Source organism: Chenopodium album, chromosome 11 (assembly GCF_948465745.1).
Source record: "Chenopodium album chromosome 11, dcCheAlbu1.1, whole genome shotgun sequence".
NCBI classification, from domain to species: domain Eukaryota; kingdom Viridiplantae; phylum Streptophyta; class Magnoliopsida; order Caryophyllales; family Amaranthaceae; genus Chenopodium; species Chenopodium album.
Window position 1 is genome coordinate 52,759,015 of NC_137844.1, and position 21,750 is coordinate 52,780,764.

At 33.9% G+C, this 21,750-nt stretch overlaps 2 protein-coding genes and 1 long non-coding RNA gene across 3 annotated transcripts; 1 reads left to right on the top strand and 2 right to left on the bottom strand.

Moving 5' to 3' along the window:
• Window positions 1-523: 523 nt before the first annotated feature.
• On the bottom strand, window positions 524-1,703 carry LOC145569171 (uncharacterized). The gene is made up of 2 exons (XR_014096060.1): window positions 1,268-1,703; window positions 524-743 (listed from the first exon to the last, which is right to left on the bottom strand). It is a non-coding gene; the product is annotated as an uncharacterized LOC145569171 (long non-coding RNA).
• Window positions 1,704-5,638: 3,935 nt separating this feature from the next.
• LOC145569172 (G-patch domain-containing protein 1-like) lies at window positions 5,639-12,647 on the top strand. Its single transcript, XM_081628530.1, has 11 exons — window positions 5,639-5,819; window positions 5,964-6,048; window positions 6,164-6,240; window positions 7,798-7,822; window positions 7,924-8,014; window positions 8,156-8,222; window positions 8,440-8,524; window positions 10,650-10,825; window positions 11,598-11,831; window positions 11,906-12,022; window positions 12,214-12,647. Exons 1-11 carry the CDS (start codon window positions 5,742-5,744, stop codon window positions 12,277-12,279), a joined length of 1,101 nt encoding a protein of 366 aa, XP_081484656.1. The 5' UTR covers window positions 5,639-5,741; the 3' UTR covers window positions 12,280-12,647.
• A 1,200-nt stretch (window positions 12,648-13,847) lies between these two features.
• LOC145566838 (putative F-box protein At1g65770) lies at window positions 13,848-15,009 on the bottom strand. Its single transcript, XM_081626126.1, has 3 exons — window positions 14,463-15,009; window positions 14,308-14,364; window positions 13,848-14,239 (listed from the first exon to the last, which is right to left on the bottom strand). Exons 1-3 carry the CDS (start codon window positions 15,007-15,009, stop codon window positions 13,848-13,850), a joined length of 996 nt encoding a protein of 331 aa, XP_081482252.1.
• Between the last annotated feature and the right edge of the window lie 6,741 nt (window positions 15,010-21,750).

A 21,750-nucleotide genomic window follows, 5' to 3' on the forward strand; every position in this document is an offset into this window, starting at 1 on the left:
TTGTGATCTTTGATCGAAAAGAGGGAGGTTGCATGAGTAGCTTTGTACTTCTACATATTTTGATTAGTTAAGTTTTGTTTTTGTCATCTTCTCTATTAATCTCTGATTTTTCATCCGTACAACACGTGTGCAAATTGTCTACTAAATACACCATACCAATACCACCTCACTACTACAAAAAAGGCAATAGAGAACGTCTGGAATAGGAAATAGAGAACGCCTTAGAGGCGTTCTTCAAGTGGGGTGCCTTATAAAGTATATAAGATGCCTATTTGAGGCGTTCTATATTGAATACAATACATAACACCTCACCAAGATAGGCGCTTCCAATTCTATGAACAAAATAATAAAAATACAAGGGAAAGAGAATGCCTATCTTATATCAGGCGTTCTATAATTATGTGAAAAGAGAACGCCTATGGCTGATAACAGTCCTGTTTTGGTCGCTTTTTTCAAAAAAAAAAAAATAGAAAATTTTTAAGTGATTTTCTTTGCCGTATTAACATTTTCAATTCCGTAAAAGTAGGCTACAAAATGATACGCATTCTAGATTTATAACTCATATTGTGTACTGTACTTCGTATAATACAACTCCAATCCTCTTCAAAAAATAATACATTATTACTCCGTAATACATTAACTGAACTTCTCCGTATAATGAAGAAAAATAAGATAAAAAAAATACAAAGGAAAAAAAGTGCAAAGGAAATTAATTATCAGCTATTCTTGCTCCATTGATGAATCTGCATCAAAAGGAAAACAAAATATGGACAAAAATTAGGATCAAAAAAGTTATACTACTCGTAACATAATAAAAATTAAAAGAACTCTGCTATGTATGAATAAAGTAAAACAATATTTATTTTAACTTGGATTTTATAACATTTAGTCTCTCAACATCAAGAAATTAGAAATTGCAAGAAAAATCACTTTTGGATCTTCATGAATATATTCATTAATTTGCAAGTATAAAAAAATTAATTGAGATAAAATCGATTTAATTTTTTTCGAAAAAGAAGTATGCAAAAACCTAATTATTTTCACCAAAAACTCAGAAATTGAACCAAGGCCAAAACCAAACTAATATCCAATTACAATCTTCCTAAAATTAAATTGATTAAAACAAATGAAACATCTATTGATTAAATACAAAAAAAAAATTGATCGAAAATAAGAAAAAAAAATTAACAGAAATTTTCCGTAATTTCAACAATATTAGCAAATCGATAATTTCAAGATAAAAGTTCAAAAGATGTATTATTCATACCAGGCCAAAGATGAAATTAAACATTAAAAAGTCGTGAAGATATCGTAGAACGAAAGACGCACTGCTGCCGTTGACGAAATCGAAGCCGGAGGTAGCCTGGAATTGGTGCTGGCGGTTACAGGGTTTGGTGAAGAACGGTGGTGTTAGTTTGAAGCTCAAAAAATAGGGGAAAGAGGAAGAACATTTGGAGAAACTTTGGTTAAAGTTTAAAAAAGAATTGAAATAGGTGAAATTCGAATTATGGGAGAGATTACCAGCTGATCTATTTCATTTGTAGGAATATAAGTTTGAGTTTCACTTTGTGGAAGAAGAGAGAATGTTTGTGGGAGGAGATTGAGATCGTGGGATCTCAAGGGATGGAGATGGAGGGGTGAGATTCGAGGTAATAACTGAAGAAGAAGAGGTGCATAAAGCTAAGAAAGAGGTTTAGGTTAGATTTATTTTTATTAATATAATATGCTACAACTAGATAGAGAGTTTCTATAATATCGGCGTTCTGTTTGACTCTCCTTACAACAGTGACCATACCTAGGCGTTCAATATTATCAAGTTAGATTTTTGCTTATTGTAGACACCCAAATGTGTCTCCCCAAAACCAAACCCAGTGATGAATACCTTTTGCGTCAAATGATTATCGAATGAGGTGAAAGTGTGAAAGGTCAAGTGTTGCGGTTGGTTTTTATTAAAAATTCTTTCTTTCTGTTTTCGAAAAACAACTCTACTTTATGAAAACAGCCAATCCAGTTTAGTTTGGTCCACGACAAGGGTCCAATAATAGTGTAGTTGGATGGGGCTTGCAAAGAGTTTTCCAACGATATATTATAAGCCCAATTCCGATGAATAATGGGGAAGTTATGGCCAAAATACTAACTGGGCCCGGTTTGATCTTTACATGCGGCCCAATGATCTAGGGGAGGGCCCAATGTTAATTATTATTCCTAAATTTATTAGAATTAATTATAGTCTTCTAGAATTCTTTAGAAGGTTCTCTTTAATCCTAATAAGATTAGAATTAATAATTAGATTTTGATAAGTTTTATTTGGAATAAAATATTATTTTATGAAAAATATGATTTCAGTTTTCATACGGACTTTACAAATTGATTTTGATTGATAAGTGGACTCCGTGTTTGAAAGCGCGTAGGAATCCAGGTTGTCGCCAAACGACAGGCCTGTCGCCACGCGACAGAGCTTGTCGCCAAACGACAGGATTGTCGCCACGCGACAAGTCTTGTCGCTACGCGACAGAGCTTGTCGCCACACAACAAGACTTGTCACCAAGCGACAAGGTCGGTTTTGCAGCGACAGAGTGGAGTTTTATTCCTTATCAAATTCTACTTATTTCCGAACTGTTTTCTTATAAATAGGGTCCTAAACCTCCGTTTTTAATAAAAAAAAGCTACAATCATCTCTCCCTTTCTCTCTCTAAAGCTAGAAGCTTTCTCTCTCTATTCTTTTTCTAAACCTTCCCTCTTACAAAATTTCGTATTCACAAGATCTAGAAACACCTAGCCAAGTTCGAAGTTGCCTTCGCCCTAGACGTGAAAGGTTATAATTTCTGAGGGTTTGGTCCCTAATCTCTATTTCAATTATTTGATTTGATTGTTTGATTTTATATTTTCCTTGAAGTTACTAACACGTGTATTTTGTTATTAGAAAGAGGCACGAGGCATCAAAGTATGTAATCTTATTGCTCTATTCTTGTAGAAAGCATGTTTAAATTTGTTTAATTCCTAGTATCATGTTAGGATGTTATTATTGTTTTCTAGTATCATGTTTAGGGTGCCTTTTACTCTTTTCTAATAGCATGTTAGTATCATGTTAGGGTTAAAGCTTTGATTTTTATTGCTTAGTGACATGCTAGGGTTTGTTATTAATCTTGTTAGTATCATGCCTAGGATCTTGCTATTATATTTAAGCTTTATTATTAAAATGATTATGATGATCATTATGTTGCTTGATGTTTATTCATTGTTATTGCTTGATCACGCCTTTTATGCATGTTTAAAGGGAATGTACTTGTAATCACGCTTAATTAGATAATTAATAATCTTGTTTAGGCTAATTTGATTATAATTCAAGTGATCACTAATAATAGTTTTGCTTGTGCATTAAATTCAACCAACATAGATTAAACAGGTTTAGGGTTAACCTATTGATTGCATGTTAGTCAGAAAGCGCAATGAATACGAGAAGAATAAAAGAGAGGCCTATTTAGGGCAGGTTCAATCTCTTTTAGGTTGGATTTGTACCTTCATCCCCGAACCCTATTTGGTTCAAGACCTTTTGGAGTTGACGATCTCCTGGATCGTTAAGGGGTGTAATCTTCACCTTGTGAACGGTTTACAAGTTCCTAAAACTTGTTGGCGACTTTTTTGCTCTAGCTTCCTTCCCTTTGGACGCCACCATACTTAAGTGTATGATCACAGTGGGGTTCAAGCTTGGGGTTAATGCTTGAAATATTCCCTACACTTATATTTTTTATTTATTTGATTAAAACAAATTAAACTGTTATTAAATAGAGGCGTTCTATATATTTTAGTTTAAAAAACTGTCGTCAAACAAACGCGTTCTATATAATTCTGTAGAACGCCTATCCAACTTGATAGTTCTATATTATGTGTTACTTTTTCCACTTGTGGTAGTGCCTATACGATATTAAGACTCATTCTTTTGAGTTGAAATGAAATAAATTTTAATGAAGTTGAAACATAAACTAAACTAAATAGTATTTTAATAAAATAAACTGAATAGAATTTAAAAATAAGTCCAACCGAACCAGACCTAACTACTACAAATTGTTGCGGAATATTCATGATATGACTCCACTTGGCATATGCTACAAACTATTATACCAAATTAAACCAACACTAGTCACCTTACACCCAACTATCAAATAGATACTTCAATTTGTCAAAATTTAGTCTAAAATTACTGTATAATTTTAACACTTAGATAACTTAAAATCATTCCCAAAATAAATAATTCACCAATTCCTTTAATATTTGTTTTATGTTCTAAAATTGCAGTTATATTAATATAATTATAACCCTTAAATCACTTTACAACCCTATATTGATTACACTATTTTAGGTACTTCTGTTTCTAATAGTTGTGAGAGAAAATCCTAAGAAGACCGTGAAACTATGTCAATATTGGTTTGAAATAAAAAAAAATAAAGGATACAAATAATGGATGGTTTATTAGATTAATAACAAATAATCAATGAATTTATCATATTTGAGTCTGAAATGTTAATAAAATAATAATACATTGCAATCAATCACTATTATATTAGCAAAAGTAAAGGTTATATGATAATAGTTTTTACATACCTTGCTAATTCATTATTATGTGATTTTTTTTTCCCAATAAAGTGATGTCACATTTTAATTTTTTTACTATTTATATACAAACTTTGAGTATAACATTTAAATAATTTAACAAAAACAATTTGTATGGTGTAATATGTTATTAAATACGAAAAATAGATATTAATGTGATTTTAATAAATTTAATATTTTTATCAATTTTTAATTATATATATAGACGGCCAGACTGACAATATGTGCCAAATTTAACTTTGTAATTTATAATATTATTAAAATCCAAGGATCTACGAAGTATAATATTAAAACCCAAGGATTACATGACATGGCGCATACAAACATTCTTATACCAAGCTATGGCATGACATGGAGGCTAATAATGTTTAACCTAATTGAAAAACTTTTTATATGCATAACCCTTAAAAAATGTTTAGTTTAATAGAAAATTGAAAAAACTTCTCCTAAAAAAAATGTTTATATTAATAGAAAACTCTTCATATTTATATAACCTCACTATTTAATTTTTTTTCTTGACCCCTTAGTAATTGCACAATAATAAAATCTAATTAGCAGGTTATTTTTTTGATTAAACTAATTAGCAAGTAATTAATCGCACCAATGGTGATTCATATTTTAGATTTAGGCCCTGTTCAATTCACCTTATTTTTGCTGAATTGAAATTATTTTTACTGAAATAAAATTATATTTGTTGAACTTAAATTATTTTTACTGAATTGAAATTATTTTTGCTGAACTGAAATTATTTTTACTGATTTTCTATTATAATTATTCTTTAAGAAAACTGAATTTTACTGAACTGAAATTATTTTTATTGAACTGAAATTGATTTTACTGAACAAAACTTATTTTTACTAATTTGAAATGATTTTTTTAAGATAAAGTGAACAGGGCCTTAAATCTCTTAATAAGCATATAGCGATTTTACAAAGAAAAATAAGGGCGATTGTGAGCCGTTAGATATTGCACACCCATAAACCCTTACCCAACACCTTCAAAGTTCAAACACACTACAATCAACATTCTCCTTGCAAGTAATTTACCTTTAACCCCGCAAAACCCTTCTCTCTCTTTTTCCTTTTTCATTTCTTCTTCCGAGAGCAGCAGCAGCAGCCAGCAACCAAGCCATGGCTGCTCCCGAAGCTCCCGTACGCTACGTCGGCATCGACCGCCAATCCGCCGCCTTCCGCCTCATGAAGCAAATGGTTCTTCACTTTCTCTCTCCTCCAATCCCTTTTTTCTTCTTCAATTTGTTCCAATTTCCAATAATCTAGGAACTTCGATTTCTAGGGTTTTTCGTTTCATCGGAAGTGATTTCTTAATTGATTGACTTTTCCTGCTTGATTTAGGGTTGGGAAGAAGGTGAAGGTATTGGGAAAGATAAGCAAGGTATCAAAGGTTACATCAGAGTTCAAAACAAACAGGATACTTCTGGTTTGAATTTCTTTCTTAATTTCTAATTTCCTTTTATTTTTAATAATTTGTGAATCTGGATTTTTGTTGTTGAAATACGTTGTAAAATTGATGAAATTATGTGAAATGTTAATAGGTATTGGAGTTGAGAAGCCAAATCATTGGGCATATGATACCTCACAATTCGATAACATATTGAAAAAATTGAAAGTGGTGAGCTTACATGATCAAAGTTACTTTTCTCTTCGTTTGTTTATAATCATAGTTCACATTTGTCTAACCTTCATTAAATTATGATTTCTTTAGCTCATGTTATTCCATTGATTTATGCTTTTATACGATATTCTACACATTTTATTATAAGAACGTCATGCAGTTATTGTGAACTTGTCTCATCAAATGTTTTCTAAATTGTCACCACGAAATGACAAGGAGCAACCGAATAAGGTTATTTATTTATTTTTTTAAATTTTTTTAATTATTATTATTATTATTATTTTATTTATTTATTTATTTATTATTTTTTTTTTAATTTTTATTTTTTATAAATTACCATCCATTACAAATGATAAATGTAGCTTGTTATTTTGATTCCTTGATTATATTAAGTCTTAACATTACTCTCATAGCATTTTTGGGTGTCAATATCTTGGGTTTTCTATGGTGTACCTTTGTGTCTCTTCAAAATCTGTATTGTACTCTTAAGAGGGTGTTTGGATTGAAGGAAATGGAGGGAAAAGAATGGAAGGGAGATGGAGAGAGGGTGTATCTTTCACTTGGATAACAAATTATGGATGAAGGGAATTGGAGGGGAGGGGGGTTTTTAAGAAAATAATCTCTCTTAACATTACCCAAACGAACGGTAAATTTCCTGATTCCCCGTTACTTTCAAAATTTTATCAGTTTTAATTCTGCTGATGAAACCAAATTAGGTGTTTATGTTAGTTTATGATTTGTACCATTTAAAACCAAATTAAGATATTTTAGTCTTTATAAAAAATGATAGTTTAGAGAATATCACTGTATAAAAGGCTCAAGATGCACAGAGGCAATAGGGATCCTTTTCAGCATTTTTTGTGCTTAAGTGCACCTCATTAAAATCATCTCGCTAGACAAAAATAACACTGGACCCCTATTGCATAGGTGCCTTTTATACATGGGACTGTTGGAAATATTAATACCTTGTTATCAGCATATCACTTAACACACTATCAACTGACCCAATCTTCCTTGGGAGATGGTGGCTGAGGAAGAGGAGTGGCTAGAGGAGGCTGTAGATGAGGTAGGGAGTAATTAGAGGCTGACAGAGAGGAAAAGCAGGATAATGATTGGTGGTTTGGTTTTGATGTGGTGGAGACTGAAGACTTATGCTTTTGCACCACTTTTGCTAGCCTACAGAAAGATAGATCCCAAAAAATAACGAGTGGGGTACATGCACACCATAGAAAAACCCATATCTTTATAGGTATTTGTATCACCGCTGAAATTTGTAGAAGCAGGTGTACAACATAGATTTCCAAAAAATACAGGGGTACTTGGCTACATGCACACCATAAAAAACCCATATTTTTTTAGGTATTTGTATTACTGCTCTTTTTTTTTTTTTTTTTTTTTTTTTTTTTTTTTTTTTTTTTTTTTTGTTTTGCACGATTTCTTTGTAACATCCCTTGGTGTTGCTCATAGTATTATTGAGTATGCTGTTTTTGAGTTTCAATATCCTGTAGTCGTAGTTCAATTTTTCACAAGCCTGATTTTTTCTCCATCTTGCAGCAAGCAGCAGAGACAAATATAGAAGGTATTTGCAATATTAGAATATTACGTGTAAATGAAACATATGTTGTTGTTCATCTGATATAACTGTTGTGGAGTTTAACTTGACCATTTTTATTCATGCAGTTGAAGAAGATAAAGATAAGCAAGCGAGTACTGAAATTTGTGAAACTGTTGTCACAGTGAAATCAGTAAAGGTTACTCGACCTCAAGGACGGTATGTATTTTTGCCTTTTTGGGGTTGTGGTGTTTGTACTTTGTAGTTACTGCATGAATTCAATTAACGTTGTTCCAAGGATACTTTCTACCATGTGTATATTTATTTATTTTAAATAAATTGTTCTTAATGATTGTTCAGATATAAGAAGAGGGAAAAAGGAAAGCTAGTTCACAACTATTCTTCTCTGGATCTTGAAGGAATACTTGTAAGTATCTATTGTTAAAAATCTTAAAATGCTACATGTGTTGCATCTTGAAGTCTTTAGTTTTGTTGTTGGTAACTTAATTTTCTACTTCTCATTAAAATTTAAAATTACATTTTCCAAATTGTAAATGCTGATGTCAATACGTTGATGTACCGTGATCTATTTGACCAATATGTTTAATCTCAATTTTCATGCAATTGGAAATTGTGTACTGTAGGGGAAGAAGTCTGAGGAACCGACAATTCCCACAGAAGATGAATCAGAGACAAAAGTTTTTGATGAGCTTCCTTACGATGCTGAAGGTAATGTTTGGATCTATTTAGATCCTATTATGTATGCTAACTGTCTACATCTGTTGCTTTAATTTTCCATGAATGTATAACAAAGTAGGAAACTAGCAGTCTAGCACTAGAGATATACAGAGTTATTTGCCTTATGTAATATGTTTTATGTAATAAACTTTATAGAGAGAATATTACACTATACAAACGAGTGTTAATCCTACCCTAATATTTTTCTTAATATAAAATTTCCATTTTTTTTCTGTATCGGCAAGAGAGGTGTATTGGTTGATTTGCTAAGTTTGTAGAGTATTGTATTTCAGACCTTCTCAACTCAGTCTTCAGATTTCTACAATTGATTATTTAGAGGCTTTGGTTGGCTTAATCTACTTATCTTAGCCTTGGTGTAAAATTTGTGCCATGTTGGATGTAGAAGTTGTGCATTTGATGGAGGTTATTCAAATGAAGAGGAAACATAATTATGTAGGATTGTAGGATGTGTTCAATAATTTTTTCAACCATGCAAGGTGAATCCACTTATTTAATGAGATTAAGGCACTTTAGTTTGATTGTCTTGCAAAGTGAAACAAAAGGTTTAAGAATTCAGTTTGTCATTGTCTTTCTGGGCTTTCACAATGCAAGATAATTTTAGGTTTTTGGTTCCATTTGTGTAAGTATCAAGATTGGATACTGGGAATTTGCTGTAGTGTTTGAGGGTTTTCTGTACTATAACCTTTTCAGAATTTATTCATTAGTTTTACACAGTGAGGCGGTTAGGCCTTGGCCTTGAGTTGTAAGGCTTAGGTACCAAAAGTTCCTTGTTCTTTTACCTGATGTGTTTTTTCTAGCCAAGACTTGGATTTTAAAAAGCACGCCTAAGAGTTTAAGGGTGTTCTTTTCTAGTACCTTTCCGGCCTACTCAGGCATGAGAGCTGGTGCCTTAGCTATGTGAGGCTCAAGACCTACATAAGGCGTTCGCTTATGTTCTTTTTTTCTATGCTGGTTGGGCGTCAAGCCGTCAATAGCTGATGTGTAAGATATTTTTTTAATTATATAAAAACGCTATGGGACTTTGTGATGGTCAGGTATACTTTAATCCTGGAGGAGAGAGAAACCCCCTATCCCCCGTATCCATTCCCAAGTCGCATGACCCTTTCACCTTTTCTCAAAGTTCCTTAATTGACTTGTGGAACATTGAATAGAAATTAATAAGTTTTTTTTTTTATAAATTATATATAAATTCAGTGTGCAATGCGCCTAACCTACAAAGACTTGCGCCTTGGTGCACTCCTTATGCCCTTTAAACTAATGACTTGAAGTCTTTTGACTTCTGTGCTTCAACCTATGAAGGCCATCTAAAAGTGGTCATCAAGGGAGGACAGAACACCCCCCCCCCCCCTCTTCTCAAACAAAAAAATTCCCCAAATATTGCAACATGGTAGTGGGACACGGATTTTAAGAAGGGAAGAGAGATAGAGAGGAAAAAGATAGGGATCCATGTGATAACGAGAGAGAAGAGAGAAAACATTTGCAAATAAGGAAATTTTGCAATATTTGTAAAACTTCCAAAAATGGTAATTGTTGCAATATTTGCGGAACCGAAGAAGTATTAGAGCAAATCTGTCTTTACTCTAGAAAAGGGCAAAGAAAGTTATGACTGCAAAATAGCCAAGATTAGGGTCTTTTGTCATGGCTTGTGAGAAGAAAATATCAAATGATATTTAGGAAAGTTTTGTTGCTGGTAGCCTAGTAGGATGACATATATTCCATTATTGGCAACTAAGAATTATCGTCTTGGTACTTGTATAGGCATAACCGATCAATGGCTAACATCATTATGAGATGTAGTGATTTTTTGTTTTAAATTGTCAGAGCTTAATGCATTTTTGGGGTGTTCTGTAGCAAATCTAGATTCTGCTTTAGTGGCTTATCTATGTCAAGTTATTCATTTCTGGTTGTTGGTATGTTTATGCTGATGTTGCAGTCTTAAAGTGCAACTTGCTGGTCTCATGTGTCTTTGCACCTCTCTGACATTGAATTGCAAAGATTGGGGGAGCAATAATAAAGACTTACCATTTGTGAATTTTTTCTGCTACAAAATGGTTTCTACCTCTGGCTAAAGGTTACATATTATATTTGTGTACAGTAAAGGAGATTGTTGAATACCCACCAGAGTGGTGGGGCTACAAGTATGGTTTTGTTATTGGGGGTTTTCTTGGAGCCAAATCTAAAAAGAGGAAAGCGGCTGATGAGGCTTCTACTGGTAACAAAAAGATCGGTTTTGCTGAAGAAGATCAAGAGAATTTATACAATCTTTGTCAAGTGAGTAATCATCTTCCAATTATTTCGACTATGATATTCTATATAAGATTAAGGCATGGGACAGGTTATTGTTATGACTCAAGCCTGGGAACAAAACTTCAAAAAGAGTAAATAATGACCTTTGGTACCTGAATGTTGCATAATTAATTTATCATAGCATTGACTTCGTAATCCATATACTTCAAGTCTTCAATCAATCTTAAGTATTTTTTTATAAGAATTTAAGCATAATATAGTATTTATTTGGTAAAAGTATGCAATAATCTGATGTGTTGCTTTTGTACCTGAAATTCTGTTCAAATGCTCAATCGAATTTCAGTTTTTTTTCCCCCCTGCGGTTAAGACTCTTTATTTGTTGGGTTAGGTATGGAATTGGATTTTCTGGTACTTTTGCATGGAAGACATATACTAGTAAATATATGCAGACTTTATATAAGGAAGATCCTAAGGTCAAAGGCTTGCCAAGGAGTATTTGATGTGAAATTCCATTAAAATAAGAGATCCATGTGATTCTTTTTCAGTTCTAGCATGTATCTCTAATGAGCATAGTATGCTTGGCTCTTGCTTTGTTTTGTTTTCTACTGTTATTGAGAATTATTTCTCTGTAGTTCTTGAACTCCCTAGAACCATGCATATTGGCAGGATCAACGATGGCTGTTGTTTTCTTGTTGTTTATGTGTTACAATGGCAGTTGAGGGAAACCACCAAGTAAAATTGAAGGAAATGAAAGTTGTGGACTAATATTTCTAAGTGAGATTTCGTTTATTTTCAGGATAAAAAAACAACTGGGAGACAAGGTCTTGGTATGAAAGATAGGCCTAGAAAAGTTGCTGGTGTTCACTTTGGAGGGAAAAAGACGACCTTTGGTGACAGTGATAGTGATGATGAAGATTCTCAGAGTGCTGGTTCTGTAGAGAGAGAAGAACATGATGAGATGCCTGAAACCGACAGTGGTAGGGAGCCAAAAGTGAAGCTGAAAAATCTGTGCCGCCAATTGCTTCGCCAGGTTTGTTTTCCTTATATCAATAAGCCTTAAAGTAAATATGTCGGTTTTGCTGAGAAGCTAGGTGGTTGTTGCAGGTACCTGGAAAAACTTTAAAGCTGAAAGAGCTGAAAGCTATGGTAGATCAGCACTCTGCTATAGTTTTCTCTAGTTTCTCTTCTAAAGCAGACTCTCTTTCTTTTCTAAAACAAAAGGTATATTTTGAAGTTTTGATCTGTTGAATAAGTATTTCTGTTTATTTGTTACATGCCTATTGAGGGAACTTTTGATTGTAACACTAATGTTTGCATCCCATCCCCTCCCAAATGTAAAAAAAAAAACCCCGGAGCTGCGTAGAAAAGAGTTTAATATGAAGGTTCTAATTTCATCTTCCTGTTTGCTGTAGCTTGAAGGAAGTTCAAAATTCTGCGTGGAGGGAAAGAGAGTGACCTTATCGTCAAAGAGAAGGTAAAATTTTGCAGATGTGTCATGAATGTAACGATATGTACATTGCAGATCGGATGCAAAGCCTCTACTACAGTCATGCAAATCTCATACTACTGTAAATCTGCGGTGGGCTGCGAGGTTTTAATTATTCTTATTTATACCTACTATTTGTTATTTCTATAGATGTTAGTGGTAATGTTTTCCACAATGAGAATGTAATTCTTTTCGTTAGAAAGTAAAAAGTGAGCATTATATTTATCGGTATCAAGTCATAGCATGCTTTCAATATGAAGGATTTAGGATGATATCATTGTATCACTCACTTTCTACTAGTAGTATCAAATTTTGGCTATTTGATTTGCTCTTTCATTACATGTCTCTATTATGCTGTAATTACTATTTTTTCTTTCCTCACTGTTAATATGACTACTTATATTTGTGTTCTAAGTAAGCACAACTGCACAATCAGATACCGAGTCATTCTAAATTAAATTATCTAAAATATTATTGATTCATGTCTTATTATTCTGGACTTTAGTGAGAATAATTTCATCGCAAATAGATATAGCATTAGATTTTTATTTTTATTTTAATTTTTTCTTGTACTGGAATGAAATTTGTTAAACGTGGTTTAGGTTCACATAGCAACCCTCAACCTCGTATAACAACAATAACCATTTCACCATCTTAGCCAATTATCAAGTTATTAATATGTAAAAAAAATTATATAAGTGTAAACAACAAGGTTCAATTAAAATAAAATATACTAAAAAAAAAACTCAATTTTAGTTTGACCATGACAACTACAATTTTAAAAAGACTTAAAAAAATTTATCAATTGTACTTTTACAACAGTAGTAGCCCGGGACAATATTATATAGATTGCATGTTATTAGCCTTAACTCACTAGTTAAGGGTTTAAAAGCTTGTCATTATAAGTTATAAAACTAACTCAGCAATTATTATATAGATTGCATGTTATTAGCCTTATGGCCCAATAACTCCTATAGTCATATCATATGTAGACATTTTTTTTGTTGCAACATACTACCTCCGTTTTTATTTAGTTGACACATATTGATTTTAGCACTATTCACACACTATCCTTTGACCGTGTTTTGTGTTTTATACGTAATGAAAAATATAGTCATGTGTGATCTTGTCATCTTGTGGAATAAGTGCATTGACAAACGTGATTAAAGAAACGTGTCAACTAAAAAGAAACGGAGGAAGTAATATACTTGTATTAAGAATAAATAAATACTCTGGTAAAATCTTACTAGTATTAAAATATAAACCTACATGGGATAGGATTAACTCTAAGGGCCTGTTCACATTTACTTAATTTCAGTTCAGTTCAGTTCAGTTCCAATCAGTTCAGTTCAGTTCAGCTCCAATCAGTTCAGTTCAGTTCCTAATTTCCCTCTCTCATAAAATATTCATTTCAGCTCAGCTCAGCTCAGTTCAGTTCAGCTCCAATCAATTCAGTTCAGTTCAGTTCAACTCCAATCAGTTCAGTTCAGTAAATGTGAACAGGCCCTAGTTTACATTAAATTAAAATAGTGCAACTTTCCAAGTTGGTCAATTATAACATTATATGATAGGAGACTCAACCCAAGTAACTGGTGTGCGTTTGCCATTGCAATATTTGCGACGAATTGATGAGCCATAGTCTAACTTGTACAACCTCCCATCCTTTAAATTGTAAATACAAGTGTCTGAGCAATAAAATCCACATCCAGACCACTTCTTTGTTACACGATCATCAGTGTTGTATATGCAATTAGGCTTAAACCCAGACACACCAGATACATCCACAGAAAAGGAAGAGTTCAAACCTACAAAGATTGCTCTGTTCCCCAAACTTTGCACCTTCTTAACTTGACCATCTTTAACATTAAGCTCAAGGATCTCAAATCGCTTGGTCCAACGACGACGGTTGATCTTATCAACTATCATAACCTGACTAACAGCCAGTAATTGACCTAAAGATTCAACCAAGTAATAACACCATCTTTCATTGTCAAAATTGGTAATTGATAACGAGGACTACCTTGTGCTGTACCAAATTTCACAATCATTCCACGGAACTCAACTCCATAAAACTCACCTTGATAAAATGTTATATCACGGCAAAAAAATCTAAGAAAACTATCTGGATAAACTAAGGGCCTTCCTCCTTGTGTAGAATCCGTCACTGAAGTCCACCTCTTGTCGCGGCTCCTCCAATAAACCAAATTGGTGCACCACTTAAACTTTCAGGTGCCACAGAAAGAAAGACAACAAATTCAGAGGTAATAGACGGATTTGCTGACAAGATGAGTTTCTCAATTGAGTATCCCAGACGAGCAAGGTCAGAGAGATCAACCTTTGGAGTCTCTATTGTGGCACCAGAATAGGGGTTAAAGAGTACGAGTTTTCCTCCCAAGACAAGAAGTATCCACCCATGTGAAGATAATACCATTTTCATGATCTTAAAATTGTCTTCGGAATCAGGGAGGTCAATGCAACGGACCATGCCCCTAGAGAAGCTATATAAATGTCGCCTCTTTGAGTAGTTGTTTCTCTTTGGCGGCAGCATCAGCCATGGAACTGCATGCTCATCACTATTGACACAAGCTCTACGATGAGCCTCCTTGGTGGCTAATCTCCAACTAGAACAAATCCACCGCAAAGTCTCAAAGTCTTCATAGAGTTGAACATGCTTCGCGATCTTAGTCACCAAATCTTTTGACATATTAGCCCAATTTGCCATGTTTGAAATGAATTCTCCAAGCAAAATCTAAAAGAAGCCGCAATAAATTTGTATTACTCCCAACATTTCAGAATTGACATAGTTTGACCAGGCAACTAGTATTACTAATTTAACAACAATTCAGATGATAACATTTGAGTTGTAACAGCTACCCATAAACCAAAAGGAAACAAAAGGCTAACAAGTTCTTATGTTATGTTTGACGGTTAATATATTGTAATTGTTTGTCAATTAGTTTGGCTGGCAGCAATCCTTCCGAATAACTCCAAGAACATAAAAAAAACACAAATTTTAATCAAGTTAAGTTGTGAAGCATTGGCTTCAATATCCACTATCACGTCATCAGATTTAACCACGGAAAAGCTTCAGACATTCTTAAGCAAGTTATATTTCATAGTTTGTCCCAATTTGTTAATTAAACATCTTCTCTAAATAGTCAGACATTTTCATGTATTGTCCATTATAAAGACTCTTAAAATTGATATCCTACATCAATTAAACCCATAAATTAGATCCTAAACGCAAGTTTATGGAAATCAAATCATGATTTACGTCCATACAATAAGAGGTTATAAACAAAAGGCCGCAACAAAATTTGACTCAAATATCAAATCTAGTCCGAATAATAATAAAAAAAAAAAAAATTGTTTAATCCTCGCCAGGGCAGGTGGGAGAAAGAGGTCTAATTTCATAGTTTAATCCTAAAATTAAAGGGTTTTGTAATACATTTGAGCAACTTCAATGGTTATAGCTAGGGACTTGCTTGCAATTTTCAAAATTTTCTAGCTACTAGCTTGACCATTGGAGTTAAAAAATTACAATTAGCTTGGCCAAGCAAATTAGCTTGTTTAAACTAATTTGCTTGAGAAAAAAGTTTCCAAATTTTTTTGAGATTAACATATTAAAATAATTAAATTTATAGCTAATTGAGAAAATCAAGCTTATTTAATTAACAAGCTAAAAGCTAACCATTAATAGCTACAAAGAGAATTAGCTAAAAATCATATGTGGCATGGCAAGCTAAGTTAACAATTAGCTTACCATTGAAAATGCTCTTAGCAACCAAATTTGATTCAGTTACCAAATAATGCTCGAAAAGGCACAGAATTTTAGGCAAATTTGATTCAATTATCAAATAAGGCTCGAAAAGTCACAAAATTTAAGGCAAATTGGATTCAATAATCAAATAAAACTTGCAAAGTCACTTAATTTTAGGCATATTTGATTCAATTATCAATCAGGCTCATAATTTTCTTTCCTAACAACATAATCAATAGTAATTAGAACCAATAGTTGCGATTTTCGAACCCTAAACTTACTACGCTGATAATTAAATTAAATTAGATCATAGATAAACCTAGATTGTGAAAAATTGATATGATGTTACAAAAAGAAACAACTTATGAAGATTACAGGTATTAGAAGGCGCCTGGAGAACTGAGAGAGAGGGAGAGGAGGAGGTAGGCATCCGTCCAACCGGTAATTTTTTTTTTTTTTTTTTGCTAATTGAGTTAAGAACTAGCTTTATTTTTTTTTTAAGAATACTAATTATATCAAACAAATAAAATTTAATAAAACATATAAATCAAATATATAGAAATTATAATGTCCTAATCTATATTAATAGGCAAAGATACAAATTATCTAAAAAAGTGGATTTTTTAGTCTACCCGAACTCGAGAATTTTTCAGGCGGGGCTTGATCAAATCTAATAGCCATATTAGTGAATACTTATTTATAAATGCATTTATAATAAACATCAAAAATCAATCGAACAACAAACTGAAATCTCCACTAAAATCATTAACAAAAGAGCAAACATACACAAAATTACAAATAATATATCACCTTTATATCTAAAAAAACCACTTGTTAAACACAATATTTATTTTATAGCTATATTATTCTCTATAAATCAATTTGTGATAATATGTACCTATAGTTGTAAAATTTCATAAACAAAATTGTAATTAACTTGAATACATAGTTATATTGAATTGAAATTAAAATAAAATATTAGCTAGATGTATTTGAAAAAAAAAATTAAGTAATAAGTAATTTCTTTAACATCTATTACATGAATCAATCTATTATAACTTTTTGTACAAAATCTAATAATACTCCATTTAAAAGATAGTTAAAAAGGAGTTAAAATAATTAATTTTTTTTAAAGAAGTTAAAATAATTATTTAGGTAAATGTATATAGAACAATTATGAATACCAAATAAAAAGGAATATATATATTTGTCATAAAGATAATATAAAAGATTTGGAATGATATTATTATAGAATTAAATATTAACAAAAAAAAAAGGTTAAATAGGGAAGGAGAGTTTTGGAGGGAAAAAACAGTACCAGGATATGACACGTGTCACTTTCGGCGTCTGATTTAGTATTAAGTTATTGGTTAGAGCAATTCAAATATTCAATGGGTTGGAGACTTGGAGCCCCATCAAATGGGTAAGATCCGTCCAATTAATAAATACAATGGGTCTTTATAGAATCGTCTAATCATGGATTCTTAATGAGGTGTGGACCACCTCATTTATAAATTTTTTTGACACAAACAAAACACGACCTTTTATTAAGTAATCAAATTAACACGGTCCTTACAAATAGCCTCTTGCACTTCAAGAGGGTACTTTTCTAACCAAATACAACAATCATTAAAACTACTACTAAGACTTGTTAATCTACGAGCCATTGCATTGCCCGAGCGTTTAATATAGGAGAAAGATAAGGAACGGCAGTTTCTTGTGAGTCTTCTAATATCCTTCAAGATAAGACATTACCAAACTCGTTTGGAGGATAGTTGCATTTCTTCAGATGGTGAAAGAGTTTGATATTGTCCGTTTCAAGCACAAGATTATTAAAACCCGCCTCCCTTGCAAATAGAATGCTCTAGCGCATAGCTATTGCTTCCTCTACATCCACCTCAAAGACCTCTTTGAAACACGAGCAGCAGACCATCACTACATCTCCTACATCATCCCGAAGAACTCCACCAATACCCAACTTCTGTTGCCCAAACAAACCTGCATCGGTATTGATCTTGTACTTCCCACCTGCTGGAGCTTGCCAAACTGAATCAAGATGCCGACTTGGATGTGAGATAACAACCTTTTCCATTGCAAAAGCATACTCCCTTACCAAGCTAATTGCCTTGTGAATAACATCAGCATCCAGTTTCTTCTTCCCATCCATAAAAAACCCATCTATTGCGCCTATTCCAAATTCCCCACGCAAGGGACCAGAAAACATCCCACCAACCTGAATCTTTTATCTTGTCCTTCATAGAGTTACACTAGTTTCTAAAACCACACGCTTCCACCACCTTTGTATCGAGCCGAAGCACAAAGTACCTACATATTGAGGCCACATTTGGACAATCAATAAGCAAATGTATCATGGTTTCTGCAGCTTCACCACACATTGGGCATGTTACATCCAACTGCATCCTTTTTGCAGCCAACACAGACCTTATAGGTAAACTTTCCTGAACACCCCTCCACGCAAAGTGTTTAATTTTTGGTGGAATTTGTGATTGCCAAATTGATTTCCAATTAAAGATTTTCTGACCACCTCTCTTTCTTCCTCTTCGATCATCATATTATACGCACTTTTAACAGTGTAACACCCATCTTTCGACCCATGCCAAGCCCATCCTCTTCTTCAAACATAGGAATAGGAATACTGCAAATATTCATTACTTCTCATTGCGTGAACAGCTCACTTAAATTAGTAAACCCACCTTCCACCTCCCCTCTTCCCACAACTCATTTACAAACAAAGAAATATCATCCCCATCACTCTTTGTTGACAGAACACGAAACGCAAGGAGGTTTGGCACCCAAGGGTCCTTCCATATGCTAATGTTACTGCCCTTACCTATAATCTTCCTTGCTCCCTTCTCAACAATAGGCCGGACACTCAAAATGGACCTCCATGTAAAGCTTGAGTTTGATGAAATTTTAGCCTTGAAATAATTGGACGAAGGGAAATACTTGCCCTTTAAGACTCGAGACATAAAAGATTGTTCATGTGTCACAAGTCTCCAGGCTTGTTTGGCAAGCATTACTTTGTTAAAAACTTGCATATTTCGGAACCCTAGACCACCATTATTTTTAGTCCCATGGAGCTTGTTCCACCCCACCCAACACATCTTCCTCTCATCAGCTTTTTGACCCCAGAAGAAATTCCTACACATTTTTTCCCACTTCTTTTAGAAAACTAACCGGAATTAGGAAACATTGCATCGCATATGTAGGGATAGCTTGAGCCACCGACTTGATAAGGATCTCCCGACCAGCTTGAGATAGGAATTTTCCTTTCCAGCCCTTGAGTTTTTCCAAACTCTATCTTGAATACTCTGAAATACAACCTTTTTAGAGCCCCCCAAGTAAGTTAGGAGACCTAAATATTTTTTCGTGTCCCTTGACAGCCATGAAAGATAACTTCATCTGAAGCATATTTTTCTTTTCACGATCAACATTTCGGCTAAAAGACACCTTCGATTTCTCCATATTCAAATTTTGGCTTGATGATATCTCATAATTTTCAAGTATGTCCAAAACTTTGTCAGTTTCATCCTCATTAGCCCGAACAAAGAGAAGACTATCATCTGCAAAAAACAAATGTGATATTGGCTCCACATGTCTTCCAATTTTAACTCCATGGATGATCTTCTTTCTCTTTGCATCCCTCAACAAAGCTGATATCCCTTCCGCACACATAATGAACAGAAAAGGAGACAAAGGGTCTCCCTGATGAAGCCCCTTGCTTGGCCTAAATTCTCGAGATGGCTGCCTATTCACCAAAACATCAAATGACGTTGTAGTTACACAATTCATAACACATATGGGTATGTTCTTTGTCAAACATGGTGTATGTTCTTTATCAAACAATCATATGTTTTTTCTGCCTTCCGGGTGCACCATGCACCTGGTGCACCCTAGTGTACTATATTATTTTCATCCATAAACTCTAAAAGCACCAACATACAAATAAGGATTGCTTTTAAAAGACTTTGCTTTACACTGACTTTTTTGCCCTACAAAATACACTAGACTTTTCTTACCTACAATGTTTGGGCTTTTTTGCCCTAAAATATGTCAAAATACACATATGCCCTTCATTTTGTTTGTTCTTTACTGGCCACATGTTTCACTCTTTCGGCTTTTTTTTTTCCCTTCATTCCTTGTACTGCACACTCTTTCTCTCTCCTCCGCACTAACCAAGCATACACTTGGTATTAAGAAAAATATAACGAGCGTATTTAGGAACTCGGTAGAGGCTAGGTCTTTAATCTCCATACTTGCATTCGCCTTATTTATATATATATTTGCATCACTTGATAGTAAGTAATAGTAAGTAATTATTGATAATACCTATATTATCTTAAGTTGGGGTTAAAATTGCTTTTTCTTGAAAGTATATTTTGTATCCCTGTTAAACTCAAGAATATTGTGGAGAAAATGGCTTAACCTTTGTATTGATATCAATCACATATGTATACACAATACAAAATATAAACTTGCCTAAAACTCCTAACAAGATAAACTTTCCAAATATACAAACATAACATAAATACATACACCAAACCGACTCTAATACTCCCCCTCAAGTTGGAGCATGCAAATCGCGAATGCCCAACTTGCGTAACAGAAAACCAAACTGTTGTCGTCCAAGAGCTTTCGTAAGAATATTTGCCAATTGATTATGCGTCGAACCATAAGAAGTAGAAATATTACCCTTCAACAACTTATCACGAACAAAATGACAATCTACCTCAATATATTTCGTACGTTCATGGAACACCGAATTCTTAGCTATATGTAGGGCCGATTGACTATCACAAAATAATTGCATCGGCTTTGAATGATGGACACCAAGAACAAACAACAACTGCTTCAACCATTTCAACTCACGTGTGGTGAATGCCATAGACCGGTATTCGGCTTCAGCCGAGGATGTGGATACAGTAAGCTGTTTCTTAATCTTCCAAGAAACAGGGGAACGACCTAAGAACACAAAATAATCTGACAAAAAACGCCGATTCAAAGGACGCGCCGCCCAATCACTATCACAATGTCGTCAAGCGTAAATCCTTCATAGGTCGCAACAGAATGCTTTGTCCTAGACTACCCTTAAGGTAGCGCAAGACGCGAATGACCGCATCCCAATGAGAAGCCTGTGGAGCACTCAAAAACTGTGCCAAAACATGCACTGAATAACTCAACTCTGGTCGAGTGACCGACAAATACACCAATCGTCCAACCAACCGACGATACTGTTCTGGTTGAGCGAACAGCTCACCGGAAGCATGGGAAAGACGATGGTTCTGCTTTATCGAAGTGTCAATGGGTTTACAACCCAACATTCCCACCTCAGTCAAAATATCCAGAGCATACTTTCGTTGAGAAAGAAAGATGCCCTCCGGACTCCGAGCAACCTCAATGCCTAAGAAATACTTAAGCAGACCCAAATCCTTCATATAGAAGCATTTGCATAAATAGGCCTTTAATTGAACAATAGCATCATGCGAAGAGCCTGGAATAATCAGGTCATCGACATAGACAAGTACATGCAAAGAAACACTGCCCTGTACATAGCTAAATAGAGAGTAATCGGCATATGAGTTTTTAAACCCAAAACCTCGCAGAGCACTAGACAACTTTGAGAACCACTGCCTCGGGGCTTGTTTCAAGCCATATAAAGATTTCCGCAACCTGCAAACTTTG

What these genes read in the sequence shown, in the direction of transcription:
- LOC145569172 (XM_081628530.1), top strand. Translation starts at nt 5,742, where the DNA reads ATGGCTGCTCCCGAAGCTCCCGTACGCTACGTCGGCATCGACCGCCAA. An exon ending in AGCAGAGACAAATATAGAAG is followed by an intron (nt 7,823 to 7,923) that starts GTATTTGCAATA and finishes TTATTCATGCAG; the next exon opens with TTGAAGAAGATAAAGATAAG. An exon ending in TTTCTTTTCTAAAACAAAAG is followed by an intron (nt 12,023 to 12,213) that starts GTATATTTTGAA and finishes TGTTTGCTGTAG; the next exon opens with CTTGAAGGAAGTTCAAAATT.
- LOC145566838 (XM_081626126.1), bottom strand. Translation starts at nt 15,009, where the DNA reads ATGGCAAATTGGGCTAATATGTCAAAAGATTTGGTGACTAAGATCGCG. An exon ending in TGGAGGAGCCGCGACAAGAG is followed by an intron (nt 14,365 to 14,462) that starts GTGGACTTCAGT and finishes CATTTTATCAAG; the next exon opens with GTGAGTTTTATGGAGTTGAG. An exon ending in GAAATTTGGTACAGCACAAG is followed by an intron (nt 14,240 to 14,307) that starts GTAGTCCTCGTT and finishes TTGAATCTTTAG; the next exon opens with GTCAATTACTGGCTGTTAGT.